Source organism: Scleropages formosus, chromosome 22, assembly GCF_900964775.1.
Source record: "Scleropages formosus chromosome 22, fSclFor1.1, whole genome shotgun sequence".
Classification (NCBI taxonomy): Eukaryota; Metazoa; Chordata; class Actinopteri; order Osteoglossiformes; family Osteoglossidae; genus Scleropages; species Scleropages formosus.
In genome coordinates, this window is record NC_041827.1 from 1571437 (window position 1) to 1586187 (window position 14751).

General features: G+C 45.4%; 1 protein-coding gene across 1 annotated transcript; it reads right to left on the reverse strand.

Annotated features, from left to right (window-relative positions):
* Positions 1-2843: 2843 nt before the first annotated feature.
* On the reverse strand, positions 2844-5587 carry taf11 (TAF11 RNA polymerase II, TATA box binding protein (TBP)-associated factor). Its single transcript, XM_018725477.2, has 5 exons — positions 5100-5587; positions 4027-4172; positions 3810-3897; positions 3592-3688; positions 2844-3338 (listed from the first exon to the last, which is right to left on the reverse strand). Exons 1-5 carry the CDS (start codon positions 5253-5255, stop codon positions 3208-3210), a joined length of 618 nt encoding a protein of 205 aa, XP_018580993.1. The 5' UTR covers positions 5256-5587; the 3' UTR covers positions 2844-3207.
* Positions 5588-14751: the final 9164 nt, after the last annotated feature.

Genomic DNA, 14751 nt, shown 5'->3' on the forward strand with positions numbered 1-14751 from the left:
ACTCTTTGCCACTTCCTCCTTCCTCTTCTCTCATTGCTGATGACTGTGCTTTGTTTTTCAGAGACAAAGTCAAAGCAATCACTGACAAGTTCTCAGCATCAACCTGCCCGGTTCACACTGGACCTCCCTGCGAAGCTATCCTCTCCAAATTTAAGCCGCTCTCTGAATCTGAAATCTCTGACCTCTTTATATGATATTGCGCAGAGCCACCATCTGCTCGCTTGATCCGGTCCCATTGTCACTCCTACAGAACATTTCCCCACAACTCTCCACCTTCATCTCTAAGATCAACTCCTCGCACTCCTCTAGCTGTTTCCCAGCTGCCTTCAAAGCCACTCTCATTTCACCTCTGTTAAAGAAACCCTCTGGATCCCAATCTGGTTGAAAACTACAGACCAGTCTCCCTCCTTCCTTTTAGACAGGAAGGATCCTGTCTAAAACCCTAGAGCGGGCGGCCTGTGATCAACTGTCTGATTTCCTCACCCGGAACCATCTCCTCAATGGTTATGTCTGGTTTCAAGGTTGGTCACTCCACTAAGACAGGTGTCTGATGCTCTCCAAGCCACTAGAGCCACCTCCCTCTACTCGGTCCTCATCCTCCTCGATCTGTCTGCAGCATTCGACACAGTCAACCACCGATTTCTACTCTCCTCTCTTAATCAGCTTGGGATCAAAGGTGCAGCACTAAGATGGGTTGAGTCCTACCTCTCTGACAGATCCTATCAAGTGGTCTGGTGGAGCTCTCGTGCTTCTCCTCTGCCTTTCTCAACCAGTGTCCTGCAGGGCTCGGTATTGGGTCCTCCTTCTTTTCTCCATCTACACCTCCTCCTTCGATTCGGTCATAGTTTCCCATGAATTCAAATACCACTGTTATGCTGATGATACCCAGCTGTTCCTCTCCTTTCCACCTGGTGCATCAGACATCTCCGCATGCATTGCTGCCTGCCTGTTGGACATCTCTTCACGGATGTCTGATCACCACCTCCAACTCAGCCTCTCCAAAACAGAGATTCTTCACCTCCCAGTTGGCCTGTCCTCCTGTTACAATCTATCGATCAAACTGGACAACTCTCTCATTTTGCCTACCTCCTTGGCTAAGAGTTCGGGAGTAACGATTGACACAAGTCTGTCTTTCTCTCAGCACATCAAAGCCACAACCAGGTCCTAAAGATACATCCTGCATAATATTCGTAGGATCCATCCCTACCTCACAATTGACTCTACCCAACTACTTGTCCAGGCCATGGTGACTTCCCATCTGGACTACTGCAACTCTCTCCTGTGTGGCCTTCCTGCTACTGCCATCAAACTCTGCAGCTGATACAGAATGCTGCTGCACGAGTTGTGGGAACACTCTGGCAAAACAAACATCTCCTCTACTCTTTTCTCTACACTGGCTTCATATAGCTGCCCATATCAAATTCAAGACCCTGGTTATTGTATACAAATGCATCAACAGAACTGCTCCCAGCTATTTACAGGACTTGATCAACCGGTACACCCCAGCCAGGCCCCTTCGCTCATCTACTTCTGCTTGCTTGGTGGTCCCATGCACGAAAGGTAAAGCACGGAGGTTCTCGGTTCTGGCTCCGTTGTGGCGGAATGACTTTCCCCTCTCACTCAGAACAGCGTAAACTTTGTCTACATTCAAGAAGAGTCTGAAAACTCACCTTTTCGGACTCATTTTGCCCAGGATCTCTCCAGCTCATGTATGGTGTAAACGTTCATGCACTGTAACTTTATGAGCATCCCCAGATAAGCTTCTATTCATGCGATTGTTTGCATATCTTATATTTAATTTTTTTTTTTTTTTAAAAAAAGGTAGGAGGGTATCAGGATGTGTCTACCCTGTATTTTATGCATCTACTTAAGTGATGAACATCAATGCATCAAGTGGAAGGTAATAAACTAGGTTTACTTGAGAACCACATGTCTGCAGCCATGTCTCTTTCTCTTAACGTAATGCACAAATTGTACTTTTGCTGAGATGTACGTCGCTTTGGACAAAAGTGTCTGCTAAATGAATAAATGTAAAATGTACATAAATTAACTTTTCCCTAATGACTAATTTCATAAGAAAGCATATTTTTAGATTCGCAAAAATGAAACCCTAAACAAAAACTTTTGAATTTATATTCAAAATTTGCCAACTTCTCTCTAAACATTTTCTGAAGTTCAAAACGAAATATTGCCATTTTTTTCTTTTTTACATTTAATGACAAAAAAATCTGTAGAAGTGGATTTTTAACTTTTTTTTTTCCTTCAAAAGTTTAAGAAAATCTGAAGTGGTTTAGCTCTTAAAAATGATGAGGGCCTGCCTCGTAGCGCACAATAAAGTTAAATTTGCTCTCACCATCACAAGAGTGCAGTTCCAAGATGGAGATCCTTCAAGACATATAGCAACATTTTTGTAGATGAAAATGTTTTTCCCCCCCTCATTCACTGACCCCTTAAGAAACTAAAAATAACTAAGCAGTTGATTTAGGATTATAAAGTAATTTCTTTCTTTGCCATTTAATGTGTGCAGCCTATGACAGGATGTCTGTTCTTGTTTCTTCACTGATGCTTTTTAAACTGGTTCCAAAAAACAGCTTATCTTTCTGAATAAATTATGGCATCAGAAGTGAAACATGACACCTCTGCATACCAGCATTAAACCAAAATTGTGAGCAGTTATAGAGATTGTGGGTAATCATTACAGTCATGCTAGCTTCTGGGAACTGAAATTCTGTCAGCTACACAGACAAATAATTAAACTGATATGTTTATTACAATACATTTTAAAACAAATAAGACCTGGCAATAAAGCAGGCACTTGGCAATTTTTATATTTAAAAAAAAAAAAAAAAAAAAAAAAAAGGTTTGTGCTGAAAACAGCTAAAGCACTCTCACATTTCTGACGTTACACTTCAGTCCAGCTAATTCACTTGGACATACACACACTATACCTCTGTACAATTACAAAAAGACTAGAAGGGGGCACCAAAAGGACTGCCATCACTATATTTCTCTCACTTTGAACTCCATGCTGGCCTTGCTGTCAGCAAGACACAGGCTCAGACTAAACACTTTTTGCCTGGTCACAAATGCCACAACACCACCCTTCCCTCTGGGGATCCAACTCCCCCTCGTACATTCAGCACCAGGCAGAATAGACAGCTGGAAGCGACCAAACTTCTCAGTGAAGTGTGGAGGCACAGAGGGCACTCAGTGGAAGACAATGCGCTTATACTTGGTGTTGGGGATCTGGTCCCTGTTCTTCAGCCTCCGCACTGCCTCCCTCAGGTGCTTTGGCTGCAGTGGTGGCATCTCTCCCCACTTCTCACACACATCTAGGGCTACAAAGCCAAAGTGAACAATGTCAAAAAAGCAGGTACTGTGCAGAATGCCAGAGAAACAGAAGCACTACAACTGAGGACCAAGGAATCACAGGCCTTTAAATGAAAATAAAGTTCCAGTGGCCTAAGTCCTTTACACTGGCCAGTCACCTACATGCCCTTGCCATAAATTATATTTTGTATTTATGTGAAAACTTTGTGCCTTGCTGCGAGCTACAGCAATTTCATATCTTCAGGAAGGAAACAGACTCACCTTCTTCAACAACTTCCCCGACAAAGACTTTTGAGATTCCAGACATGGCGATAACCACATTCTGAGAAACTGATGATCCAGTGATGGACTGGATTAACTGTAATAAAAAGAGACACCAGGCGCTCATTTGACACAAGTTAAGCTTCTACATTAACATTTGGTTCTCAAAGAGTGTTGTCAGAATTTATTTACAGATTTATGCCTGAATAGCAGTTTACCCTTTTAATGGCTGCCTTTGGGAATGCCGAACGTCTGTACATTTCGTACCGGTTCAACTGCTCTTCAGAGAATGAGGACACCAAAACTCTACAGAGGAAATAGAACTCAGAGTTTCTGCTTGCTTCAGTCAAGTGAGAAACATCTTCCCTTTATGGAGATATTACTTTATCTATGACTCTCGAAGTCAGTTCTAACTGGTCTCTTGATTCAACTTACTGCATTTTCTGGATCTCATCCTCATCGACTTTCTGTCGCTTCTCCTTCTTCTTCTCCGGTTCCACTTTCAGTTTTTTGACAGCAGGAGGGTGGAGGCCACTGGAACCCTCCCCATCTTCTCCAGCACTGCTGTCTTTCTGTAGTACCTGGGAGGACATACGAAATTATATACACTTCAGTAAACTCATAGCTCATAACTTCATGTTCCTGAAACACTTGTGGACCAAGTTTTGCATATTAAAGGCAAGTAAGTTAAGGGTAAGCGCTGGCGAGTCAGAGATCTCTTAGCAACCACATGGGTGGTTTTCACAGTAAGGGAGAATAATGAAGTGGGTTCACTGTTGTCTTCTCCACCCCATGTATATGAAATATGGGCAGAAAGCCACAGAGGCAGAAGATATAAACTCCACAGAGACTGACCCACATTCAACCCCAGATCCAAAATCACAGCCCAGAAGCTCTGACACCCCAATGTGTCACCCTACTAAAGAGTGTGCTAATACTTCTGAACATCTTTTGACAAATAACTCTTGCCTGGGTACTATGTTCGAAAACAGAGAAAGTGGGGACATTCTGCAGCCTTTAACTACGGGTCACTAACACAGGAAGTGATTGCACTAATGGCTGGAGTACAACCTGCATAAGAGTTCACTGTATTTCGCATGAGGTGTTCCACAGTACTGGGCCAGTGGGGTAGTGGACAGATCACTGCTGCCACCTTCTACTTATGACTCAGGGTTTGAACCCCTGCACCCGAGCACTACATACCTATTTCAAAATACTAGCTGCACTACCCCTTGGGCTGGTCTCAATAGAATCTTTGCAGGCATGTATGATGTAACCACTTTCTCACACAATTTGCTTTCGATCTATAAGAAGTACTGTATAATGCAATGTAATAAAATTGGTCTACTTCTGTGTCTGTGGAAATGAGGTAAAAACGCAGCATAAAATAATGTCGAGACCCCCAGTTCGAACCAAGCACTGTCGTAGTATTTCAATTCTCAAATGCACGCTCTCTCACACACACACCACGACTCTCCCGTTTGCGGAACACGACGATTCCGACACACCGTTTTCTCGTCCTCTACCGTTGGCCTGGGCCCCTCCGTGCTTTCCCCCGAGACTGCGGCGCTGTCCGCCGAGGTGTCCTGGGCATCGGTCCCTGGCGGCTCCTCCGCCGGGGTGTCCATCCCTCCGTCCTTCTTGACCTGCGCCGGGTCGGCCATCGAGTCTTCTGGAACACACAGAACGAAGCTTCGCCGCGAGAGCGCGGTTAGCAAAGCGGTGTGTCCGCGGTGCAGTGGCTGAACGAAGGCGGCGGGGCTCCGAGTTCGGAATCGTTGAGACGTCGTTTGACGACAACCGAGCACAGCACCACTACTAGTGTCGTTCACTTCAGGTTTATGTTGAAAATATCCCACAGGCACACTTCGTGACAAGTTATTTTGCAAGCGTTGACTAGACACCAGTGCCGGCACAAACCCCCGAGTCTATTGTATAAAGCGTGTATCCTCTTTCAGCGCGAAGAAGGCGGAAAGCCGCTGTGTTTGTATTCTTCTTCCGGTTTGAACAAACTTTATTCGTTCCGACTTGTGAAACAGACAATACGTTTTGAGTGCTGTGCTGTAGGTGGAACTTGCCGACCTTCGTATAGCAGGAATTCTGTCTTTCATAGCAATAATCGGAATAATAATAATACAGTTATTGTCAGTGCAGCTCACATGTACCGGTACTTCAGCCCAAAATCCAAAATTCAGCCAGTTTTCAAGAAGGAGTAAATAGCTTTATGACTTTCAAAGCAAATGTTTGACCAATGGTTATTTCTTCGCTAGAGGGCGCTAGTAAAGGGCAATTGAAGAATTTATTTGTTTGTTCGTTAAATTCTGCGTGTAAAACACCTTTCTCGTTTCATAAAGTTTTAAAATGTATTTCAAATCATTAAAAAAAATACCAGGAAAGGAAACAGTTCTTAAAGTGGTCATGGTGAATCCCAGTAGATATCAATATACATTATACCCATACAGCCTTCTACTGGATCCTGATGTTACTGGTGTTGGCTTTATTGCTGAGTGTGTCAACCAATATGAAATCAGAATACCATAGTACCACTTGCATCTAAGACCACAGAACAAAAAGGCAAACTGTTCTGTACTGACCCACAGCCCTCTTGGGAGGCTGCACATTTCTCAGGCTAGGCCTGTGCCTTTGACCTCCTGACCTCCTGACCTCCTGACCCTGCGCTCCTGACCTCCAACGTGACGCTCCAGTGGAAGTGTTTCTGAGGAACCCTGAGGAGGACCTACTGACAGCCTCTCTGCTTAGCGGTGTCTCCCCCAGCAAACATGATGACCATTATGAAGAAGTTGAGATAACTCTAACCCATCATCATGAAGTGCTTCGAAAGGTTAGTCATGCAGCATATCAAACCTAACCTCCCTGCCAGATTCAACCCCCTTCAGTGTGCGTACCACTCAAATCACTCCGTTGAGGATGCAATAACATCAGCCCTCCACCCAGCTTTGCCACACCTGGAGGAAAAAAGGCTTCGATGTGAGGACGCTATTCATTGATTTCAGCCCAGCATTTAAGCGTCTGCTAAATGAATAAATGTAAATGTAAATGTAATAACAAAGCTGAGCCAGCAGGGCCTCAGCACCTCCCTGTTCAACTGGGTGTTCGACTTCCTGACCGGAAGGCCGCAGTCAGTCCAAATCGGCAGACACACCTCCAGAACCAACATACTGAACACAGGTACCCCACAGGGCTGTGTGATCAGCCCACTCCTGTTCCCACTTCTGACTTATGACCTCACTGCAACACATACCTCCAACTGCATCATCAAGTTTGCAGATGACACAACAGTGATGGGTCTCATCAGCAACAATGATGAAACAGCATATAGAAAAGAAGTGGTGCAAAATTAATAACCTTTCCCTAAACATCGGAAAAACAAAGGAGATCATTGTTGACTTCAGAAAGGCTCACGCTGCCCCCCAACCCCCCAACCATCAACAGCACCACTGTGGAGAGAGCGAGCAGCTCGAACTTCCTGGGAGTGCACATTTCTGAGGATCTCACCTGGTCCTCACACACATCAGCACTCATCAAAAGAGCCCAGCAGTGCCTCCACTTCCTGCGGCGACTGAAGAAGACAAACCTCCCCCCATCCATCTTCACTACATTCTGCAGGGATACCATAGAGAGCATACTGACCAACTGCATCACTGCCTGGTATGGGAACTGCAGGGTCTCTGATCGCAAGTCCACACAACAGATAGTAAACGTTGCAGGAAGGATCATGGGCGCTTCTCTCCCCTCCATACAGGACGTGTACTACATACAGTGCACCTGCAAGGCCCTCAGCACCACTATCGGTGAACCTGAACAGCATGTCTTTGGACTGTGGGAGAAAACCAGAGCACCTGGAGAACATGCAAACTCCACACAGACTGAGTGGGGCTCAAACCCATGTCCTCTTGCATCACCAAATACCTTCAGTTTTCAACATACAACACATAAGAGTTAGTATTGCACATGAGTATTTTACAAAACAGCCTGCTGAATGCTACATGAGAACAGTGTACCATGCTGCTTGAAGGTGTGTGAAGTGAACCCTGTAGGGATGGTTACTATTCTTGTATAAATATTCAACTTATAAAATCTAAATCTTAAAGATATAAAATGAATAAATGACTATGATTTACACCCCTGATTCTATTTACCTTATTGGCTTAACCAATGCAACTTAAGCTTCACTTATTTCTGCGCCTACTTTGCTTCCATGTTTCTACTACACACACGATTTCCTCTAAAGTAATATATGGAATTGGTCATTAGACACCTATTATGTGGATGGGAAAGGCTGCTTCTCTTTAAATACCCATTTTGCGGTAAAACTAAGGGACACAAGAGGTTTACAGACTTTCAAGCAACATTGTGCTTACATCAGCATTTGTAAATTCTCAGCGACTTGTGAATGTAATATAAATTTAATATATGAACATGTATGGGGGCGCGGTAGCGCAGTGGGTTGGACCGGGTCCTACTCTTCAGTGGGTCTGGGGTTTGAGTCCTGCTTGGGGTGCCTTGCGATGGACTGGCATCCCGTCCTGGGTGTGTCCCCTCCCCCTCCGGCCTTATGCCCTGTGTTGCTGGGTAGGCTCCAGTTCCCCGCGACCCCGTATGGGACAAGCAGTTCTGAAAGTGTGTGTGTGTGTGTGAACATGTGATAATGTGGCTCAGTGCAAGTCCAAACATGTCAAATGTTAGTCTGTGTTGAGCAATGACATCTCAAATGTCCCTTAGTAGCCCTTGTAACCAATCAGAGGACACATATGTATTGCCTCATTTCTCATAACCTAGGGGATGTTCCTCTAAATCAGTACATACAATTTACTCACTCACTTTCCCAAACCATTTGTTGTAGTCAGGGTCACAGTGGTCTGGAGCCTATCCCAGAATCACTGGGCACAAAGCTGGGGAGTAACACCCTGGTCAGGGTACCAGTGCATTGCAGGGGGGCCACCCGCACACTCAACAAATTTAGGAATTGGGAAATTTAGCATTTCAAATTCAACCAAACTGCATGTCTCTGGAGTGTGTGAGGAAACCGGAGTAAACCCATGCGGACCCAAGGAGACCCTACAAATGCTACCTTGACTGACCCAGATTCAGACCCCAAGACCCAAACACCCCAGGCACTGTGAAGCGTCAGAGCTACCCGCTGCACCACCGAGTCCAAGCTATTATATAACTAAATGTCAAATGATGTCTTTCACAGGATGACCTCGTTTACCCAAATAACTCTTGACTGATGAACATTATCAACGGAGATGAGCGTAAGCAAAGGGTCTGAGGCTGCAGCAAAGCACATCGAGAGGCATCGGCAACCTTCCCTGTCTTTGTTCTCTCTGCATTATACTGATTTGCAAGTCTATGTGTAAAATTGTGCTTCTCCCTCTTATTCAGAGCCTTGTGTAGCTGTCCTGGATGGCAGGGCAACATTGTTTAACGCTACCAAATTATTAATATGTCTTTGCTTGTCTGATGCTGAGGGCCAAGTGGTTCTCCCACATGTCCCTTGGTGGCATGGCCCTCTGCACATTGACCCTGCTCCTGTCCCTGGTCATTCTTTTGAACCAAAATCCTTATAAATATTAATTTTGATGGCAGTTAATGATAAAGTGTCTCAAGAGCTACTCAACCGAACGACACTTTCATGACTTCCATCTTTATCGCCAAAGACAATTTGGATAGTGAAGATGGCGGCAGTTGCTAGTGATGCAGACTCTCCATCCCAGATTAGATGTATGGTTCCAGGCAGGTGCGGAGATGGTGTAAACTAGGGTTTCTATTCCAGTGTACTTATGTCACTCTGTAACTGCCCCCTCACACTCTGTGTGACTTGGTTCACTTGGTTGCTTGTTTTCATGCTCCCTCACCTTCCTCACACGTGCACCCTCTTGCTATCTCTCCCTCCCTTGTTTTCATTCATTCATTCATTCATTCAGTCCAGCTCCTGCCTCACCCATTCATCTGGCCTCTTAATCCTCCTCTTAGCCGCTCCGCCAGCTCCTCACCCTCTTGCTGGACTGTCAGTGCTGCCACATTTTTACCTTCTCACTCACCCGTTCACACACATATTTCCCACAAGCCGCTGTCAGACAAGAAGGAGTGAGCACTTACATACTTGTCGGAACCTAAAGCCCCTTTAAGTTCCAGCGCTGGACCAGAAGTCCCACCCCTGGGGCCTGTTAAGTGACTCCTGTAATCTGGCTCTCTGTGCCAGCAGCCTCACCCAGGAGTGACCTTTGGAGTGAATATTACCATGGTATGTAGCGGTGGCAGTCTGTTGCTCCAGAGTGGGCAAACCTAAAGGCTGATCCACTTTTGCCCCTGAATGCAGCCTTTCACAAGGGCTGTGGTGACATTTGCGCCTTCTTCACAGCATGACCTTTCATACCAAACAGGGTGAAGGGGGCCAAGGGTGGGGTTCTGAGGAGGAGACTGATTGCTTGAATTCTTTGGGTACTTTACATTCGGTATCATAGATTTTCTATTGCATTTTGTTCTGTTAAAAATTGTTGTAAAACTGGTCGACATGGCAATTAATAGGAAATAACCAGGAGATCTCAGAGTCTGAGAAGTGCTCAGCAGGGTGCTTGTTTGTAGGTCTTTGGAATAACACCTCACTTAATTGGATGAAGGGGAATGAAATGATCACTGAACCCAGTTATTATAGGTATTTGAGAACTGTTCCAGTGGCACTGGGGTTTTCCTGCTGCCACTGATGACCACAGAGCAGCCCTTCAAGGCCAACCAGAATGGCTGGAGGGGCTGTGTGTACAAGGGTCCTTGCTCTTGAAGGACCAAGTCTTTTTTGGAGGCTCCTTATATACTGGAACACAATTGCTTCACCTGTTTACACCATGGTGGAGGGGTGTGGTGGCGCAGTGGGTTGGGCCACAGTCCTGCTGTCCGGTGGGTCTGGGGTTCGAGTCCCGCTTGGGGTACCTTGCGACGGACTGGTGTCCCGTCTTGGGTGTGTCCCCTCCCCCTCCAGCCTTACGCCCTGTGTTGCCGGGTAGGCTCCGGTTCCCCGTGACCCCATATGGGACAAGCGGCTCTGAAAATGTGTGTGTGTGTTTACACCACCTTGTTATTTCAACTTGGCACATTGTCATTAGTTTTAAACTACTCCGTCCTGTTTTTTGGAACATGTTGCAGACATCAATTTCAGAAAAAACATATTATAATGTCCCACCTTCTTTGGAATTGCGGTTGTATCTGCATCTCCAAAACCAAGGTCAAATTCAAGTTTTATTTGTCACATACACAACCAAACTGAGTACGACGTGCAGTGAAGTGCTTTTCCGACTGTTCGTAGTACAGGTAAATAAGGCAGTACAAATCAAGTAGAAATTAGAAACATATTACAGGAATATGAGGAATATATAATGATGAAAATAGGATAGAATAAATAATAAACTAAATAATAAAATAAAGTATGACAAAAATATGTGTAGTCCAATATTAAAGGTCAAATAAAAAGTGCAATGTATATATTTGGCTCAAATAGTGCTCCTTGTGCATACAGTCCAGTCTCTAATGCATGGTGTTATTCTAATTAAGAGCTCGAATGGCCTGTGGGAAGAAGCTCCTCCTCATTCTCTCTGTGTTGGTCTTCAGGGAGCGAGAACGCTTCCCTGACCGCAGCAGGGAGAAAAGTCCATTGTTCGGTAGACTGAGGTCTTTCACTATCCTCCTGGCCTTGGTCCGGCACCGCTTGCTGTAAATAGACTGCAGGTCAGGGAGCTCAGTGCAGATGATGCGCTCAGCTGAGGAGAGCCTGCCTATCCTGCTTGGTGCCATTCCCAAACCAGGCTGTGATGCTTCCCATCAGGATGCTCTCGATGGTATAGAGGTAAAAATTCCTCACCACCCTAGAGGGCAGTTTGAAGTCTCTTAAGCATCTTTGTCAGGGTGTTGATGTGACGCGACCATGAAAGGTCCTTTGTGATGTGAACACCAAGATTGTGGAAACTGTCCACCCTTTCCACTGGGGCCCCGTTGATTTTAAGGGGGTGATAGCTGCTCTCTTGCTTCTGGCTGAAGTCCACTATCAACTCCTTTGTTTCGGTGATGTTCAGGATGAGGTCGTTCTTCTGGCACCAGTTCTCCAGGTTCCTAATCTCCTCCAGGTAGGCCTTCTCGTTGTTATCAGAGATCAGGCCCACCACGACAGTGTCGTCAGCAAACTTAACAATGGTGGTAGAGTTGGAAGTGGCCACACAGTCATAAGTGTACAGTGAGTACAGCAGGGGCCTCAGGACACAACCCTGGGGGGCTCCAGTGCTGAGGGTGAAGGAGGGTGAAACATGTCTGCCCACTTGTACTACTTGTGGTCTGTCTGTAAGGAAGCTGGAGATCCACTGACACGGGAACGAACAAACTCCCATGTCCTTCAACTTCATTATGAATTTGGAGGGAATTATAGTGTTAAATGCTGAATTGTAATCCACAAACAGCATTTTAACCTAATTCCCCCTCCCGGTGTCCAGATGGGTCAAAGCTGTGTGTAGGAGGTATGAGATGACGTCCTCAGTAGAGAGATTGAGATGGTATGCAAACTGTAATGGGTCCAGGGTGTCAGGTAGTGAAGAGGTGATGAAGTCTCTGATCAGCCTTTCAAAGCACTTCATCATAAGTGAAGTCAGACCTACTGGGTGATAGTCATTGAAGCAGGCAGGCTGGGGTTTCTTCGGGACAGGAACAATATTTGACTGTTCGAAGCATGTGGGGATTACTGACTGTGCAAGGGAGAGACTGAATATCCAGCTCAGTAATTCATGTTCAGGAGATAATAGCAGACTATTTAGTGAAGTAGCATTATTCCGTAATCGTCAGCTGTGAAAGGCAACAGCGGCAGTTCCTTTGCTGTCCTCATGACAGCTTCTCATCCACTTTTCTTTGCTGCAGGAAAGCATGGAAAAGGGGGAGGTGCGTGTGGCCTTGGGACATCCACCATATGAAAGCTTGCTAGCTCCGGACTACAGTCTGAAACGGACTTTGTCTTTTTAGATATCTCTGCCTTTTTATTTCTCTTGATATCATACATCTGCCATCCTGACCTTTGAACAGAGTCACTGGATGATCAAGGGTTGCTGTCACCAGTATGATGGCCTTTGAAAGGTGCACTGTCAACAGTATGATCTCTGCTCCATTGTGCTCTATTTGATCAGCCCTGCTCAGCCCCAGACTGTGTGTCTCATTAGGATTCATCTCCTCACCTCTCCTCCATCTCAATGTATCGTGCCAAAGGTTTGTGTGTAGATGAATCAGCGTGGATTCTATTCATAGCAGAAGCTCATTTCCATCAAAAATTAGACAGAAATACCAGTTTCCTGCAATGATTGCAGCGCTGAGTGTAACAAGCTTGATCGTTAAACATGGACATGCTGAACTCAACTGAAGGTGCTGCAGTGACTCTTGCATAAGATCTGGATGTGACTCTCAGCATTTGTCTTTCTCTGAGGGCCACACCCATTCCCTTATAGACCATGGAGGTATTACAGCCTCCAGCACTCAAAATGAGTTGTCAGCACTGCAAAGGATCAGCTAATATGCTATGTGATCTGTTAGACAGTCACAGATATGTTGCACATACTTGGAGTATTAAGTTATTTCACAAATACTTCTTGATGGTTGGAATGGACTAGCATCCCTTCTTGGGGGTACCATGACTAGCCTTGTGCTTCCAGGATGGGCCAGCACGATCCTGACATGGACCAGCAGTTTACATTTATTCATTTATCTGACAGTTTCCTCCAAAGCAACTTACAGTGTTAAGCTACTTATAATTATTTACCCATTCATAGAGCTGGGTGATTTTACTGGAGTAATTCAAAATACTAAGCTCAAGGGTTCTACAGCTGTAGGTGAAGCTCAAACCCTGTAACCTTTGGATCCGAGGGCAGCAGGTCCAACCACTATACTCCCAGGAGTCACAGTTAACAAAAGTGAGCGAACGTTCATACTGTAGATGTGGTGTGTGTTTTGCGCTCAATTTACAATTTTAAAGTTTCTAGTCTTGGGCCGAAGTTGTTCAAGAAGGCATGATTACACACACAGTCTGAAACCGCTTGTCCGAGCGGGGTTGCAGCGAGCCAGAGCCTTACGCAGCAACACAGGGCGCAGGGGACACACCTAGGATGAGATGCCAGTCTATCACAAGGCATCCCAAGCAGGGCTCGAATCCCAAACCTGCCGCACAACGGGGACTGGCTGAACCCACCACACCACCACTAAACGTATTAGCAATGCATTAATAAATAGTTATTTTCTGAAAAACAAGCACAAGCTGCACACTTTATGAGGGCAGTGTGCAGTCGTTCAGTCTGGGTTTCTCTGTGTCATTGAAAGCCTTGATGAGCGGTTCTGTTTAATCTCTCATCAGCTATTGTCATCTGTATCAAACAGGAAGTCTGAAACGCTGTTTTCTCCAAGCCGTTCTTTTTGCCGTGTGTGGGCATGCAGACCTGTGCATGAACTTTAGGCAGGAAATATGTTTCTACTCACACGTGACATGCAAAGCACACAGAGATGCGCATACAGCTATAGACAAACTGTACATCGAAACACAACACACAAACAGGCCTGTTCCTCCTTACATACACACGTACGTGCACTTGGGCATGTGAACACACAAAACACTACATATGTCCACTTACATACCAAAAAACACATACACACATGTTCAGTCATCAGTGAACACCTCCATTTATAGTTCTGATTTGTCAGTAATGATAATGATGCAGACAAGAATCAAGTGACCACTGCCTGGGGAACCGTATCCTGCCCCCCCCCGACACACAAACTAGTTCTTCCTCTTCTGGGCTTTGTCCCATTGAACTGACCTGGTGGAACTGAGCTGTTGCACCTGTCAGCCACTTGGTTCAGTACTTTTTATAAGCTGTGGGTGGACAGCTGAGCGGTTCCGAGGATCTGGGCAGGGCAGCAGTCCAGCTGCCCCCTGTTGGACATTCCCTCGCCAGCTGGTCTACTTTACACATGTGGCTCCTTTGTTGGCAGATTGATATTTTGTATGAAAACATTTTTCTGTTTTATTAATCTCATGCCATTGGAATGTGTGGTGCGTTTATGTATTCACTCTTTCAGGGATTCCTGACTGAGTCAAAATCCCTTCATGCCTTCGATAATGGA